This window comes from Hypanus sabinus, chromosome 31 (genome assembly GCF_030144855.1).
Source record: "Hypanus sabinus isolate sHypSab1 chromosome 31, sHypSab1.hap1, whole genome shotgun sequence".
Lineage (NCBI taxonomy): Eukaryota > Metazoa > Chordata > Chondrichthyes > Myliobatiformes > Dasyatidae > Hypanus > Hypanus sabinus.
The window spans coordinates 6478550-6494259 of NC_082736.1; the positions used below are offsets into that span (position 1 = coordinate 6478550).

The window sequence follows — 15710 nt, forward strand, 5'->3', positions numbered from 1 at the left end:
TTACAAATTTTACTGCACCATTCAAGGGGAATTTTGTCTTAAGAAGACAAATTTAAAGTGGACAAAGGATTTGTGTTACGCTAAATCAGTTCATTCGGCATTGGCAAGGTGGAATATAGTTCGGACTGTTGTGACCCCGGGACAGTAGAGCATCCTAGCAAGGAATGAAGCTAATCGGGGGCGGGGGTGGGGGGCAGTTCATTATAACAGAATCACTCAGTACAATTGAGGCGTTCAGACTTCACTGTTAACCCACCTTCCGTATGTATGGGCCCCCTACAACACACTCAACAACTCGAGCGTTTAGTACCAACATGCGTTCATAAGTAAGGGTCATGTTCTTTGTGTGGAACAGGAGCTGTGCCGCCACATCTTTGACATGAGGTGCACAAACCACGTATCCACTGACATTGTTTCCAGTATCATATCAGGCGAAAAAGTCATCAAGGCCAAAAACTGAGACACCGGCTTACATCAGGAGGCATTTTACAGCGGGCAGAATTACAATTGTACAAATTCTACAGTACAGTTTGGGAAAGGATTATTTAAAGTAAACTTCATAGTCTGTGGTGTTTGTGGCGGCTGAGGGTGAAACTGACTGTTATCAAAGTTGCTTTGGCGCTGAGGGCATCTTTGAACTCAGTGGCGAGACTGTCCATAAACAAGGTGCACCTCTCACTGACGCCCCACCTTTTACCAGTAACTGTCCTCCGCCTTCTCCCCATATTTCTTGAAGTGAATCAAAGAACTGCCAAATCCATAATTTAGAATAGTTGTTTTTTTTTCCCTCTAAATAACACTATACAATGTTCAGATCAAAATAAATACCAGTCACAAATGGGTGACAAGTCAAATGCATTTAAAGCAGGTAACGTTCAAACAAAATTTAGAATGAAATTGTAAACAGCTTTAATATAGTAATGATGAGCAACAATGTGGTCACAGTCATCTTTATTAAATATAAAACCGAATACAAGTTAAAATAACATTCAAATCATACAGGGCAGCTGTCACAATATATTTATACAACGGTCAATTTTAATGAGACAATGGTAGAGCAGTCCAGGGAGTCTCCAGTCCTCACACAAATATTATCAACTCCCTTAACAGCTTGAAGCATTTGATTTCATCTGAAATTACTGTAAACCTCTCAGAATTTTACTTACCTCTTTTCATCTAACACAAGTAACAATCTACATTTCCTTTAACCTGGACTCACTTAATCATCATTTGCAATAACATTCATTACAATCGAGTAAATCAGTGTATTTCAGAAATACTTTGTTTATCTACTTTACAAATTTATTAAGGTGCCCATCTGCTTTTTGTGCAATGCGGTGTATCATATGTCACTCTGGAGTGTGAAGGAAACATTTCAGTATAACATGACATTTTAGTTCAAAGTGCATAAAAGTCTCCATATTGCTCATTCTCCCATCGAGCTTTTGAGAGATTTACACCAGCCTCTTCAAGAACTCGCAAGACCCTACTGGGGTGGGCTTTGTTGTAACTGTACCTGTGGGGGACAGGGGTAAAACAGGTTCCTACTACTTCCTACTCAGACATTAGTAAGAGTTGTGTCTTGTTAAACATGGAATAGTACAGCACATTACAGGCCTTTCAGCCCACAATGTTGTGCCGACCCTCAGACCCTGCCTCCCATATAACCCCCCATCTTAAGTTCCTCCATATTCCTGTCTAGTAGTCTCTTAAACATTGAGTTAGCCTCGATTACACTTTCCTGTTCTTTCTGACTCTATTTCTCTAACTTTTTTTTTCATCTTCTCTGCTCTTACTGTGAGGAGCAACCAATTATTTTCGCATTTCTCTCCAGGTGAACACCACAGTGAAACACAATAAAACACACACAAACCTGAAAGTTTCCTCTCTCCTTTATCTGTACTTCTGCAAGCACTCCCTTCTTCCATTCCACCCCCTTCGCAACATACTTAATTCTTTCTGCTCCACAATGTACGAATAAACAAGCCACCGAGTCGTCTTAGATGTCCAGTAAGAGACTCTCACGTGACCATTCAGACACACAATCAAGGCACTCACTCATATTTCAGAATTCCCTTTCTTTCGTGCATCATGGGGTCAAATCCACCCCAAGGCATATGCATGATGACCAATGGGACTCAATCCAGCATGAGGCATCCTCTTCTCCCATCGATTCATGGGACCTAGCACAGCCCGAGGCAGCCACAGTTTCCCTCTATTCCCTCAGCTGATTCAAACCCACCTAATGCTCCTTCTTTACTGTTGCAGCCTTCCGACAGTGGACAAAGGTGATGGACTACTCCACACACAAGGAATTCTGTTTGAGGACTGATTGGCTACAGGGGCTGAATTCCTTTCTCCTGTAAAACAAAGCCAAGGGTTCAGCTTCTCAGAGGAAACTCCATGTTTCCACCATCACCCAGTAGCTGGAATCTGAAAACTCACACTCGTTCTTCAATCAAACCTTAGTTACCTGTGCACAAGGAGAACAACATGGCCTCTGAACCAAACTGTTCTCAAGTTTGAACAAAGAAATATCACTTTTTAACAGAGTTGTTTATTCAGAGACTGGTAAAGACCAAATGGTAATCTCCTCGCCCACCCCCACTCTCCACTTCCCGCAGCGATTGCTCCCTATGTGACTCCCTTGCCCACTCATCCCTCCCGACTGATCCCCCTCCTGGTACTTACACTTGCAAAGTGTCATACCCACCCCTACCCCTCCTCCCTCACTACCATTCAGGGCCCTAAACAGTCCTTCCAGGTGAGTCAAAAATTCACCTGCGAGTCTGTTGGGGATGTCAACTGTATCCAGTGGTCCCGGTGTGGCCTCCTGTATATCAGAACAACCTGATGTAGATTGGAGAACACTTCGTCAAGCATCTTCGCTCCGTCTGCCAGGAAAAGTGGCATCTCCTCGTGGCTATTATTTCAATTCCACTTCCTGTTCCCTTTCCAATATGTCAGTCCATCACCACCTCTACTGCCACAATGAGTCCACAAACAGGTTGGAGGAGCAACGCCTTATATTCCAAAAGGGTAGCCTCCAACCTGATGGCATGAACATCAATTTCTTGCACTTCCACTAATTGCCCGCTGCTCTCCTTCACCATTCCACATTCCTTTTCCTTCTCCTACTTAATCTCCTTACCTGTCCAGCCCCTCCTTCTCCCTTTCTTCCACGGTCTTCTCTTCTCTGCTATCAGATTCCCCTTCCTCTGGCCCTTCATCTCTATCACCAATCTATTTCCTTAGCCCGTCCCCTCTCCCAGTTTCACACATCACCTACCATTTTCACTTCTTCCTTTCCTCCTGCACCTTCGTAATTGGACTTCTCTTCTTTTTTCAAATCATGATTAAGGGTCTCTGCTCAAACGCACATTGAATCTTTACTCTTTATCATAGATGCTGCCCGGCCTGCTGAGTTCCTCCAGCATTTTGTGTGTGTTGCTTTGGATTTCCAGCATCTGCACATTTTCTCCTGCTTGAAATGGAATTTTTTATGTTCAAATTCCTTATTTGTCTGTTTAATCCACATTGAAACTACGATAATACAGTATTAGTAGCCAAAACAATCTGCACATTAAATGCCAATAATAATCAAGAATGAAGCAACTATTACATGGCAATCTGTCACTTGAATCATTATCTTGTCTTGGAATGTGAAATGGGTCCATCCCCTGCTGTGCAAAGGGAAGTTCTGCTCTTCGAAGCCCTTTCTTGCCCAGGTTGACTGCACACTACCTGTAAACTATCCATGATTGAGCAGTAGCTGTACCCTAGCCTTGTTGCAACTTCAGCTGACTCAGCCACTGAAAAGTCAGTCAACCTGGCTCACTTCGCAGAACAGGACAGACCTCCCAAATAGTTGGACCACACACATACCCCTTTTAGACATGGCTAACAAATTCTGCCGCATCGAATATTGTGCTCCGTGGAATTCCCAGTCAGTGCTCAATGTTCAAAAGTTTAAAGCACATTTATTACTAAAATTATGCTGACATTATACAACCTTGAGATTCCTCTCCTAACAGGCAGCCATGAAACAAAGGAACATAAATGGAACAAAACAAAAAAAAAAGAGGACCGTCAAACTCTCAACGTGCAGAGAGAAAAAAACATGCAATCAGACAGAGAGCCCAAAGTTCAGCGCAGGGCAGAGTAAACATCGTGGAGCAGTGATCTGAACCAATTTGTTCAGTTGGATATGGGTGCCTCCTGGAAGAGAGCGTTCCTCAGCCTGGACAAGATGGACTGAAAGTTCCATTTTCATGCAGTGTGTCGCTGCAAATCTGAACTTTGTTCACTCGGGTTGATGACATTTCACTTCTTTAAATGACTTGTAATTTCTTCATACATCAGACTCCAGCATTTTACCCTCAACACTTGTGAAATTAACAGGTCGACAATTACCTTCTGTTGTATTCTAACTTGAACAATGGACGTAGTTGAGGTTTTTCATTCCAATGGGACCTTCCTGGAACACAGTGTGTTCTGGCAAACAGCAACTTCTACCTGCACATTCTCTCCAGCCACTTCCCTGTTAAACTCTTGAGAGCAGGTCATTGTGACCTGGTGATGTTAACTTTTAGTCTCATTCGATATTTTTCTCATGATGGTGAGTGTTGTAAGTTATTGCACAGTGTTGAAATGTCAACCAATATATCAGTGAGATGTGTCCCATGTCCCCAGTGTGAACGATATTCACATATTGAGTTTAATTTATTACAATTTTATTTGTTAGTTTAGCTATTGAGGCTCTTGCCACTGGTTCCTGAATTATTCTCATTCTGTTAGTCTATCTAAGGTGGGTGGGTGGTCTTTATTACTTTGGCTCTTAAACAATTCAAGACAGCCTCACAGATGTCCTCCCCCAGTGTTTGGCCTTTTAGAGGTATCAACTCAATCATTTCTTCCTGTGGCCCGGCAGAGTTTACATACCGGCAGAACAGTGCTATTTGTTCAATATCACCTTTGTCTTTAGACTCGTCACAGGCAATCGAGTAGGCCACAGCTGAACTGATGTCTTTAATTTACTGTCTTGTGATGTCTTCTGCCATTTTTATGGTTCTGTCTTTGACAATCTTTGCAGAGAGGGGCATATCCCTGATTTTCTGCTGAATTTCACTCTTGTTTTTAAAGTCCGTGAATAGATGTTCTGAAATCTTAATGAAAGATACTTTTATATATTCACCATCTGTAAACTGCTTCCCGTGCCTGACTATTTCCTGAGCGGCACAAAACTAGAGTATGTCATTGATTTTCCAGACATCATCCACTTCGTGAAATGATTTTTGCTCAGATCAACATTCCGCATCAGTTCTGAAACGACTTTTTTTCTCTCATCTCCATCCGAGTATTTTGGAGCAAAGTCTGCGTGTTTATTCTGGAAATGTCTTGCGACTTTTGACTTTTTGTTGTTTGCTAGTTTCTCATTGCATATTAAGCATACCGGTAAACCAGTCTCGTCAGCTGAGAAAGCAAATGAATCTGCCCACGTATCATTAAACGTTCTGTTTTCTTCAATCACGTTTCTCTTTTCAGAATTCTCCATAGTTAGCCGACCTTGGATCGAAAAATTAAAGAAAACGCGCACTGGCGGGTGTCAGGCATTGGCAGCGGTGACGTATATTAATAGCGGCAAAAAACACGTTTTATTTAGATTGTACAAGATCACCATAATCTTCAAATTTAGAATTACATTTCAAAAACTAACAAACTAACATAAAATACATTTTAATCAAACACTCATCGTTTATTTTCCAAAGCCACAGGGAGCTGCAGCACAGAGATGAAAGAGCCGCATGCGGCTCCGGAGCCGTGTGTTGCCGACACCTGACCTAGGCTTATCCATGGCCCTCTAATCTACTAAACTCCATGTATCCATCTAGGAGTTTGTTAAAAGACCCTATCATCTCCGCCTGCACCACGGTCACTGTCAGCCCATTCCATGCACTCGCCATGGATAGGAAATGTCGAGTGGGATACGGGCCTAAAGCAGGCAGATGGAACGAGTTCAGCTCGACAACTTGGTTGGCGTCGATGAGTTGTACCAAAGGGTTGGTTTCAGTTCTGTATAAATCACAGACTTTATTTTGGGAGGTTAAACCAGGGCAGGATGTACACAGTGAATGACAGGCTCCTGGGAAGTTTTCATGAACAGTGACTTTATTGGCTTCTGCCCCCAGTGCTCTGCCAGCTCATTCGGGATACTAGTTATTCTCTGTGCGAAATATTTACACTTCAGATCCCCTTCTCACTGATCGGCTGGAACATTCTCATCAAAGTGTATGTGACATTAGAGAGACTGATAAAATAATCACAGGCATTGATACGGTCAATAGTGAATCTGTGATCTCCAGAGTCATGGAGTTGGAAGCTAGAGATTACAGGTATAAAGTGCGAGAGGAAAGATTTAACTGGGACCCTGAGGAGCAGGTTTTGTTCACAGAATGTGCTGTTTACATGGAACAAACTACCTCCAGTGATGGTATAGAGAGGCACAGTTGCCAAATCTCTTGGACTGTGGGGAGGGAAGTTTCACAGGGACATGGGCCAAATTCAGGTTGGTCAGCATGGATGTGTTGGGCTGAAGGGCCTGTTTCTGTGCGGCATAACTCAGTGACAACATCTGTTGCTGTGGCAGAGCAGGAGGGACAGGGTCAGTAGTGAGAAGGTTTGAGGGATGTCGATAGGAGAGTGAATAATTGAGGATGGGGCAGAAGGAACAGAATGTGGGGAAATGTGAGATCACCCAATCCCAGGAACAAACTGTAAGAGTTATTTCCACATGGGAATGTTCAGAGGGACCTGGGTGTCACTTGAGTTAACATGCAGAAACTACAAGTAATGAGAGAGGCAAACAGTATTTTGTCCTGTGATCCAGGAGGAGTGGAGAAGAGGGGTACAGATGTCTCACTGGATTCTATAGGGCCCTGGTGAGAGCACACCTTGAATGTAGTGTCCGGGTTTGGTCACACTTCCTCAGGAAGGATATCCCTGCAATAGAGGGAGTTCAGTGACTGTTCCCCACACTGACTGGGCTGGTTCCAGGGATAGAGGGTTGGTTATGTGAAAGGAGAGTGAGTGGGCTGGGTCAGTATTCCTGCAGTTAATGGGAAAACAAGGATATCTGTTAGATTTTTTCTGGATGTGACTGGCAGTAGGCAAGGAGGATCTTTCCCCTGAATGAGATCTCCATAACTGAGGAAAATACCCTCAGAATGAGGCGTAAATCACAAACACCAGAGAATCCGCTGATGCTGGAAATACAAAGTAATACACACAAAATGCTGGAGGAACTCAGCAGGACAGGCAGCCTTTATGGAAAAGAGTAAACAGTCAACACATCGGCCCAAGACCCTTCCATCAGATCTCTCCCTGGTGAAGGTTCTCAGCCTGAAGCATCGACCCGTTACCCTTTCCCATAGATGCTGCCCGGCCTGCGGACTTCCGCCAGCATCTTGTGTCTGTTGAACAGATTAAGGTGACAAGCATTCAGGATGGAAATGAGATCATATTCCTTTAATCTGAGAACTAGGAACTTCTGTATTCCTTATATAAGTAATCTGGAGCCTCAGGTGCTGGGTTGAGTCAAAGCTGAGATCAACAGTCTCTGGGAAAATTTTAGTCTCTAAGTGAGTCCATAAGACCATCAGATATAGGAGCAGAATTCGGCCATTTGGCCCATCGAGCCTGCTCTGCCATTTCATCATCACTGATCTATTTTTCTTCTTAGCCCCAATCTCTGCCTATATCCAGTGATTTATCCTCTACAGTTGCCTGTGGCCAAAAATACCACCGATTCACCACTCTCTGGCTGATGATATCCCTCCTCATCTCCACTCTAAAAGGATGCCCTTCTATTTTGAAAATGTGTGGTCTGGTTACAGACACTCCCACCACAGGAAAAGTTCTCTCCACATCCACTCACTCAAGCCCTTTCACTATTCCATAGGTTTCAATTCAGTAACCCTTCTTCCTTCGAATTTCCAGTGAATAGAGGCCTAGTGAAGTGAAATGCTCTTCATTAGACAAGCCATTTAATCCTGGGTAAAATTCCGTATTTGTGACCTAATGTCAGTACAATAAATTCTGGATTTCAGAGATTTTTGTGTTTTAGAATCATGGATCAATCTGTCCAATATTAATCACTAGTTTGTACTGCAGTAAACTCTGTTAATTTAACCCACGCAATCCCAGGCACACAGATGCAAAATAAAGACAGGTGTAAATGTAGGGAAGTTTAACCGTACTTGGAGCTAAAGCCTGATTACTAGGCCTCAGAACATTCTATTCCTCAAATGGTCAGAATAAAGCCAAGTAACAAGGTCGAAAATACCCACAACTTGCAGAATTACACATCTGCAACTGTGTGGCTCCACTACACTACCCCATCCACCGTAGCCCCACATAGCTCACCATACTAAACTCTACAGACTTATCTCTCCCAGCATATATACATCCACCAGGCCGAACCTCAAACCTAATCCAGGGGTCCAAGGGGACACACAGCCCCACAAACACGATGACTAGTGTCAGGAGGAGGAAGATCCAATAAAGGCAAGTGTTGGACCTGGTGAATGAAGGCATGGGCCAGATCAAAGCGGCAGCGTTGCGTGACTCTGAATCGAGAGTGACGAGATGAAGAAGCACAAGAGGGTGATTCTCCTACTGCCTGCATAATCTCTTTGTTATTTTGAATTTGTTCTGATAGTTGAAATATTTGAATATTTTGGTATAATTCATATTTAATTCCAGAGTTTCTGGTCAATGTTGTGTCTGATGCAATGTGTCTGTGATGCTGCTACAAATTCGTTGTTCCTCTCACCTGCGCATAAATAAACTCGATTTGAACTTTGCATTGAAATGTCTAAATCTCTCCTTCCCTCTCCTGCTGCCCTGTGTCATGAAATGAACGTCTCAGTATTTAATTTACAATATTTCATCTGAATTTATTTTCATTCTGCTTTTGAAAATTGGGTTTCCCTTTGCAATTTCACCCCCGCCTGTCTCTGCCCTTCTGTACTTCCTCCCGCATTAAACGACAGCGGTAACCGCCACACATTGGCGCCGCTTCCCATCCCCCCGCGTTCCGATTGGTGATTCATTTCTCCAAACAGCCAATGAGAATGCTCAGCATTCCCATCCTCATTAACATACCACTTTGGGCGCTGCCTATTTAATCCGCGCTCCGGCCAGCTTCTGCTTATTATTGTGTTTGAAACTGACGAGGAAATGCCTGATGCACCGAAACCCGCTCCCAAGAAGGGCGCCAAGAAAGCTCTGTCCAAACCGGCGAGCAAGTCTGGCAAGAAGCGCAAGAGGACGAGGAAGGAGACTTACGCCATCTACATCTACAAAGTGATGAAGCAGGTTCACCCCGATACCGGCATCTCCTCCAAGGCCATGAGCATCATGAATTCATTCGTGAACGATATTTTCGAGCGCATCGCGGGTGAGGCTTCCCGCCTGGCCCATTACAACAAGCGGTCCACCATCAGCTCCCGGGAGATCCAGACCGCCGTGCGCCTTCTGCTGCCCGGGGAGCTGGCCAAGCACGCCGTGTCCGAAGGGACAAAGGCGGTGACCAAGTACACCAGCTCCAAGTAAAGCTGTCCAGTGAGATGATCGAAAACACAACGGCTCTTTTAAGAGCCACTCACAATTTCAATGGAAGAGTTGTACTAGCTTTTCGGTAATAAATGACACATACTTTTTCTGGTGACTTTTACAAGAGCTAGATCGCGGTTGTGTCTGGTGACTTTTACAAGAGCTGGATCGCGGTTGGAATAACATCCCACTGAACTGACAAGAAATTGTTACCCCCCCCTCCCCCACTCCCCATCAGTCCGTCCCGCTCGGTATCCATGCCAAGCAGAGGATTGCTGCCGTTTTATTTGTGGGTTCGGGGTTTATTGGTTCCAGCTGGATCCTGAATCTCTTTTCAACTCGAGCCTGAAAGACCCCATGACTCTTTCGTATGGAGAAGTGTCGACAGTCCTTCTCTTGTAGATGCTGCCTGGCCTGCTGGGTTCCACCAGCATTTTGTGTGTTGTTTGAATTTGCCGCCTCTACAGATTTCCTCGTGATGGCTCTTTCATATAATAACTTTATAAAATTGCAGACTAGACGCTGGTCAATGTTTGAGAAGAACCGTTTTCCATAACCTGATAACGTTCACACAGTGACCGACCGCGGGCAGAAGCTGAGGATCAGTTTTATTCGGTTCCGTTACGGGTTGAAAGAAATTAGAGAACTGAGTTCCCAGACACTCCAATATCAACTACACTTAAATCAAATATGCCCGGTTTCAGTAACAGAGGGTAACCGATCTGCAATTATTTAACTGGAAATTAAATTTGAACAATAGATTTATTTTTGGCGGGCTTTATTCCAGATTTCAATACATTTTGGGGAGGAGACGGTTAATTTCCCCGCTTCTACTTTTACGGACTGCTGATTGGTGATTAAGGCAGTTCTTCGATTGGGACATTTGTCTTCACCAATGAGAATAAGCAGGATCACACCAATCACAAACATCACTTTGCATTCTCAAAGAGGGTATAAAAAGGGCAAGTAGGGGCGGGGTGAACATTCCTTCATTCTCGCTGGAGTAGGACTGTGGCTGTGGAAATGTCTGGACGTGGAAAAGGCGGCGCTGGCAAAGCTCGATCCAAGGCGAAATCTCGTTCGTCTCGGGCTGGACTGCAGTTCCCGGTCGGCCGGGTTCACAGACTCCTGAGAAAGGGCAACTATGCTGAGCGTGTGGGTGCCGGAGCCCCGGTCTATCTGGCTGCTGTGCTCGAGTATCTGACGGCCGAAATCCTCGAATTGGCCGGCAACGCGGCCCGGGACAATAAGAAGACCCGCATCATCCCCCGGCACCTGCAGCTGGCCGTCCGCAACGACGAGGAGCTGAACAAGCTGCTGGGAGGGGTGACTATCGCTCAGGGCGGTGTGTTACCCAACATCCAGGCTGTCCTTTTGCCCAAGAAAACCGGCGCTGCCAGTAAGTGAAGCGACGTAAGCTGAATCTATTTACCTAAAGGCTCTTTTCAGAGCCACTCACAATGTCTGTGGAAGGGCTGAGCGGCGGGTGCTTTCCGTCCCTTTGATATCCTGCATCTGTCAGTGCCTCGACGTGTTTCTTCCGCGAAAGAAACCGGAATAAATCTGCACAGAAACCGGTTTGTTTCAGTCCCGGCTCGTTTTCCCCTCTCAGCAGACCGAATGAGCTCTCTCCCCTTGCAGAGAATCAGCGGGTTCCCTAGGCGCAGAGTCGTGAAATGAACTTCCGGAGTCAGCCCCGGGAGGGAGAATTTAATCTCCGATCACTGAACGACTCGGCTCTTCATCACCTGGAACCGCGTTGTCTGGGTTCCACATTGCGGGTTGACCCTGGGCCGTTCCGGTGTGCAGAAGGAGGGAACATTGCCTGTTCGTTGCTTCATGAGCGATTCCCATCGCCTCACAGAAAAATAACATTTGCGTTTTACATTTCAGAATCAAGTTTATTATCACCGGCATGTGACGTGAAATTTGTTAACTCAGCCGCAGCAGTTCAATGTCATACATAATCTAGAAGATAATTATAAAATTATTAATTAAAATAAAACATAATAAACAAGTACATCAGTTACGTATATTGACTGTTATTTAAAAAAAAGTAAAAAAAAAACAAATACCGTACATTAAAAAAGTGAGTTAGTGTCCATAGTTTTAATGCCCATTTAGGAATCGGATGGCAGAGGGGAAGAAGCTGTTCCTGAATCGCTGAGTGTGCCTGCAGTCTTCTGTATCTCCTGCCAGTCACTTCTCTCCAAATTCCTGTCTATTTAAGACTTCCCTAAATACCCCTGTGCTCTCTGCCTCTGACACCACCCCTGACAGTGTACACCAGCAAAATTGTATAAATTTCTGTCAGATCTCTCCTGAGCTGACGCCACTCCAGAGGAAAAAGCTCCAGCATGTCGAGCCTCTCCTCACCTCACTCCTCCTCCAGACATCCTGCTTAACAACTTCTGCACCTGCACCGAAACCTCCACATGCTTCCTAGAATGAGGTGACCGGAACTGAACACTGTGCTCTCACTGTGGCCGAACCAGCATTTTATAAACTGTAACATGATGTCCTGGTGATTGAACTCAATGCCTTGCCCGGTGAAGGCAAACATGCCGTACACCGGCTTTACCACCCTGTCAACCTGTGCTCCCATTTTCAGGGAACCAATCTGCCCGGACCCAGCATCCTTCTGTATGTTAATGTTCCTGCCGTTACCTGTGTACCCACGCGTTATGTTGGACGTGCACCCCTGGGTATCCTTTTCACCACAATGAATGTACAGAATGCAGTGGGATTATCTTTAATCCTGCTCATCAGAGATTTTTCATCACTGTTTCTCACTCTGCAAATGTTCTTGAGTTCCCTTCTGTGTTTTAAATATCATCCTCAAACCCCCTGTTTGATTCCAGCTTCCTAAGCCTTACATAAGCTTCTCACTCTTCCTCGACTAAATTTACTTCCTCTCTCATCATCCAAGGTTCCTGAACCTTGCCATCCTGGACCCTCCCCCTTACAGGAACAAACTGGCCCTGAATCACTGTGCAGCTGTCTTTAAACAAACTCATGTCAGATGACGATTTGCCTCAAAATCCATCCTTACAGTGTTAAGCATCAAACTTGGCATCAATCTCTCCATTCAGTGACTGGTTCACATCCCCCTGTCAATCTCATTTCAACCCTCCCAGGGAACAACAATGAACCTCATGATACTGACACCCCCCCCCCCCCCCCCCCCCGTGAAGGTGCAAACCACCCTCCCCCTTGTAAATGTCACCTCTGGACCTGAAGAGGTTCCAGTGTTCTGGAATCCTGAAACCCTGTCCCTGCACCAGCTCCTCAGCCATACATTCATCTTCTCTAACTTTCTGTTCCCACCCGTACTACCACAGAGCATTGGGAGTAACACAAAAATTATAACCTTTCAGGTCCTGCTCTTTAACTTGTTCCCTAACTCTCTATATTCACTGTGGGACCTCATCCCTTTTCTACCTGTCCACTGCTACTGACGTGAACCACCACCTTCGGCTGAGTGAACATTGTTCAGTAGCTGCTCTGAGACTTCCCTGACACTCAGTTATATGATTTACAAAGCTTTGAAACCGATTAAAAAAGTAATTGAGAGGAAAAAGAAGAAATACGAAGGTTAGCTAGCCATTAGTATTAAAGAGGATACCAGAAGTTTCTTCAGATATACAAAGAGTAAAAGAGAGGCAAAAGTAGATGATGCTGGAGACGTAGTAATGGGGTACAGGGAAGTGGCAGAGAAGCTGAATAAGCATTGTGCATCAGTCTTCACTGTGGGAGACACTGGCAGTCTGCTGGAAATTCAGGAGAATCAGGGGGCAGAAATGAGTCAATTGACCTTTACTTTGGAAAAGCTGCTTGGGAAACTGAAAGATCTGAAGGTAGAAAATCAGCTGGACGGGATTTTCTACACCAGAGCTATGAAAGAGGTGACTGAAGAGATAGAGGTAGTTTTAGTAATAATCATTCTATAATCCCTGTATTCTGGTGTGTTCCTGGAGAAGAGGAAAATTGCAAACATTATTCCACTCTTGAAGGAGGGAGAAGGGCAGATGAGAGGAAATCATAGGCCAGTCAGTCTGACCTCAGTGGTTGGGAAGATGATGGACTCGATGTATTTTCGGGCTACTTGGCGACACATGATAAAATAGGACAAAGTCAGCATCGTTTCCTTTAGGCCCAAGGTGTACAAGATGATGAGAGGCATCGATCGTGTGGATAGTCAGAGGCTTTTTCTCAGGGCTGAACTGGCTGCACAAGAGGACACAGGTTAAGGTGCTGTTGAGCATGTACAGAGATGTCAGGGGTAAGTTTTTTACTCAGAGTGGTGAGTGCGTGGAATGGGCTGCCCACAACGGTGGTGGAGGCAGATACGATAGGGTCTTTTCAGAGACTTTTCGATAGGTAAGCCCAGTGATTCCTAAAGTAAGGACATGTTCGTCACAACATTGTGGGCCGAAAGTCCTGTTTGGTGCTGTAGGTTTTCTATGCTTCTATTAAATTACTTTGGATTAAAATGTTGACTTTGACAATATTTTTCCGTAACGTTCTTTTTTCATAAAGGGTTCAGTGATCCAGTTACAACGTTTTTCTATCCTAAATTATAAAAGATTATCCACACAAAAGTAAAAAAGTACAAATATTAAATATTTATACGACCGAAGAGTCAAATTAAAATGTGAATATTACTGTCTATAACACACTCAATTCCCGTGGGTGGGGGGAGGGATCACTGTTCCCGGAAATGCCCCTCTGTCCCCACTCTGTTCCAATGCTCGCAATTTCTCAACGTCTCCACTGATTGACAGTTGTCTGTGTCCCGCCTCCTGGGCTGTGGGCAACGCGTCACGTGCGCGCATGCCTAACTGTGACGTGGTGACGTCATAGATGTTACGTCACTGACGTCGTTTCCTGGGGAACGGTCCGGGATGGAGGGCACGGGGTTGTTGTAAAGTGGAGTCGGTCTCTACTTTGGGTTTCGGCTCCACTGTGGGAATCGGCCTCTCCTCTTCCTGCCCTCGGAACAGTGAGTGTCTGTCAGCACCTCACCGCACCGGCTCTCTGCCTCAGGTACAATATTTAAACCATATTTGCACAGTTACATGGATAGGAAAGGTTGAGAGGGACACGGGCCTAATGCAGGCGGATGGGACGAGTTCAGGTCGACAACTTGGTCGGCGTGAATGAGTTTTACCAAAGGGACGGTTTCAGTTCTGTATAAATCACTGACTCTATTCTGGGCGGTTCAACCAGGGCAACAGCAGTCCTCCACTGCAGTGGGGTTTGTTACCTTCATTCTCAGCTGTGAGCTTGTTCCACTGAACCCCTTATCCTCTGAGAAAATACTTGCACCGTTCCATTGTGACCAAGCTGTCCTCCATCTCTCCTAATACTAACCAGTGTTCTTGATCAAATTCCCATTTTAAAGTCCTGTTACTGGTGAACAGGGAATGGGTGCATTTTGGTAGCCTTTTGAGGTGTTTGATTCACTATTAACCCTAATGCATTAATACCTTTGTCCAACAAAAATCCATTGTCCTTCGTTCTGAGTGTTTTAGGTAAGTCCATCCTGAAGTTCTGTGTTCCAGCTTCCCACTGAACTTTCACAGTCTGTGGTTTCTGCATGGCTATACTGACCATCGAGAATCTGTCTCCATTAACTCAGCACTTGGTCTGTCTCCTACCCTGTCCTGGTGATTCAAATGTGAACGTTATCAGGTTATGGAAAACGGATCTTCTGAAACTTTAACCAGCGTCTTGTCTGCAATTTTATAAAGTTATTATATGAAAGAGCCATCACGAGGAAATCTGCAGCTGCTGGAATTTCAAACACACACAAAATGCTGGTGGAACCCAGCAGGCCAGGCAGCATCAAGCAGAAGGACTGTCGACGCTTCTCCATATGAAAGAGCCATAATGTCTTTCAGGCTCGAGTTGAAATGAGATTCAGGAGTTACCCAACTGGAACCAATAAACTCCTGAAGCCACAAGTAAAACAACAACGGCAGCAATCCTCTGCTTGGCATGGATACCGAGTGGGCGGACTGATGGGGAAAGGGGGGGGGGGGGGGAACAATTCCTTGTCAGTTCAGTGGGAGCTTATTACAATCGCGATTTAGCTC

General features: G+C 44.9%; 2 protein-coding genes across 2 annotated transcripts; both read left to right on the forward strand.

The window, feature by feature from the left end:
• The first annotated feature begins 9237 nt into the window (after positions 1–9237).
• Positions 9238–9612, forward strand: LOC132383788 (histone H2B 1/2-like). Its single transcript, XM_059954994.1, has one exon. It carries the CDS (start codon positions 9238–9240, stop codon positions 9610–9612), a length of 375 nt encoding a protein of 124 aa, XP_059810977.1.
• Positions 9613–10389: 777 nt separating this feature from the next.
• On the forward strand, positions 10390–11752 carry LOC132383777 (late histone H2A.L3-like). The gene has a single exon (XM_059954981.1). The coding sequence runs from the start codon at positions 10636–10638 to the stop codon at positions 11017–11019; it is 384 nt and encodes a 127-aa protein (XP_059810964.1). The 5' UTR covers positions 10390–10635; the 3' UTR covers positions 11020–11752.
• The last annotated feature ends 3958 nt before the right edge of the window (positions 11753–15710 follow it).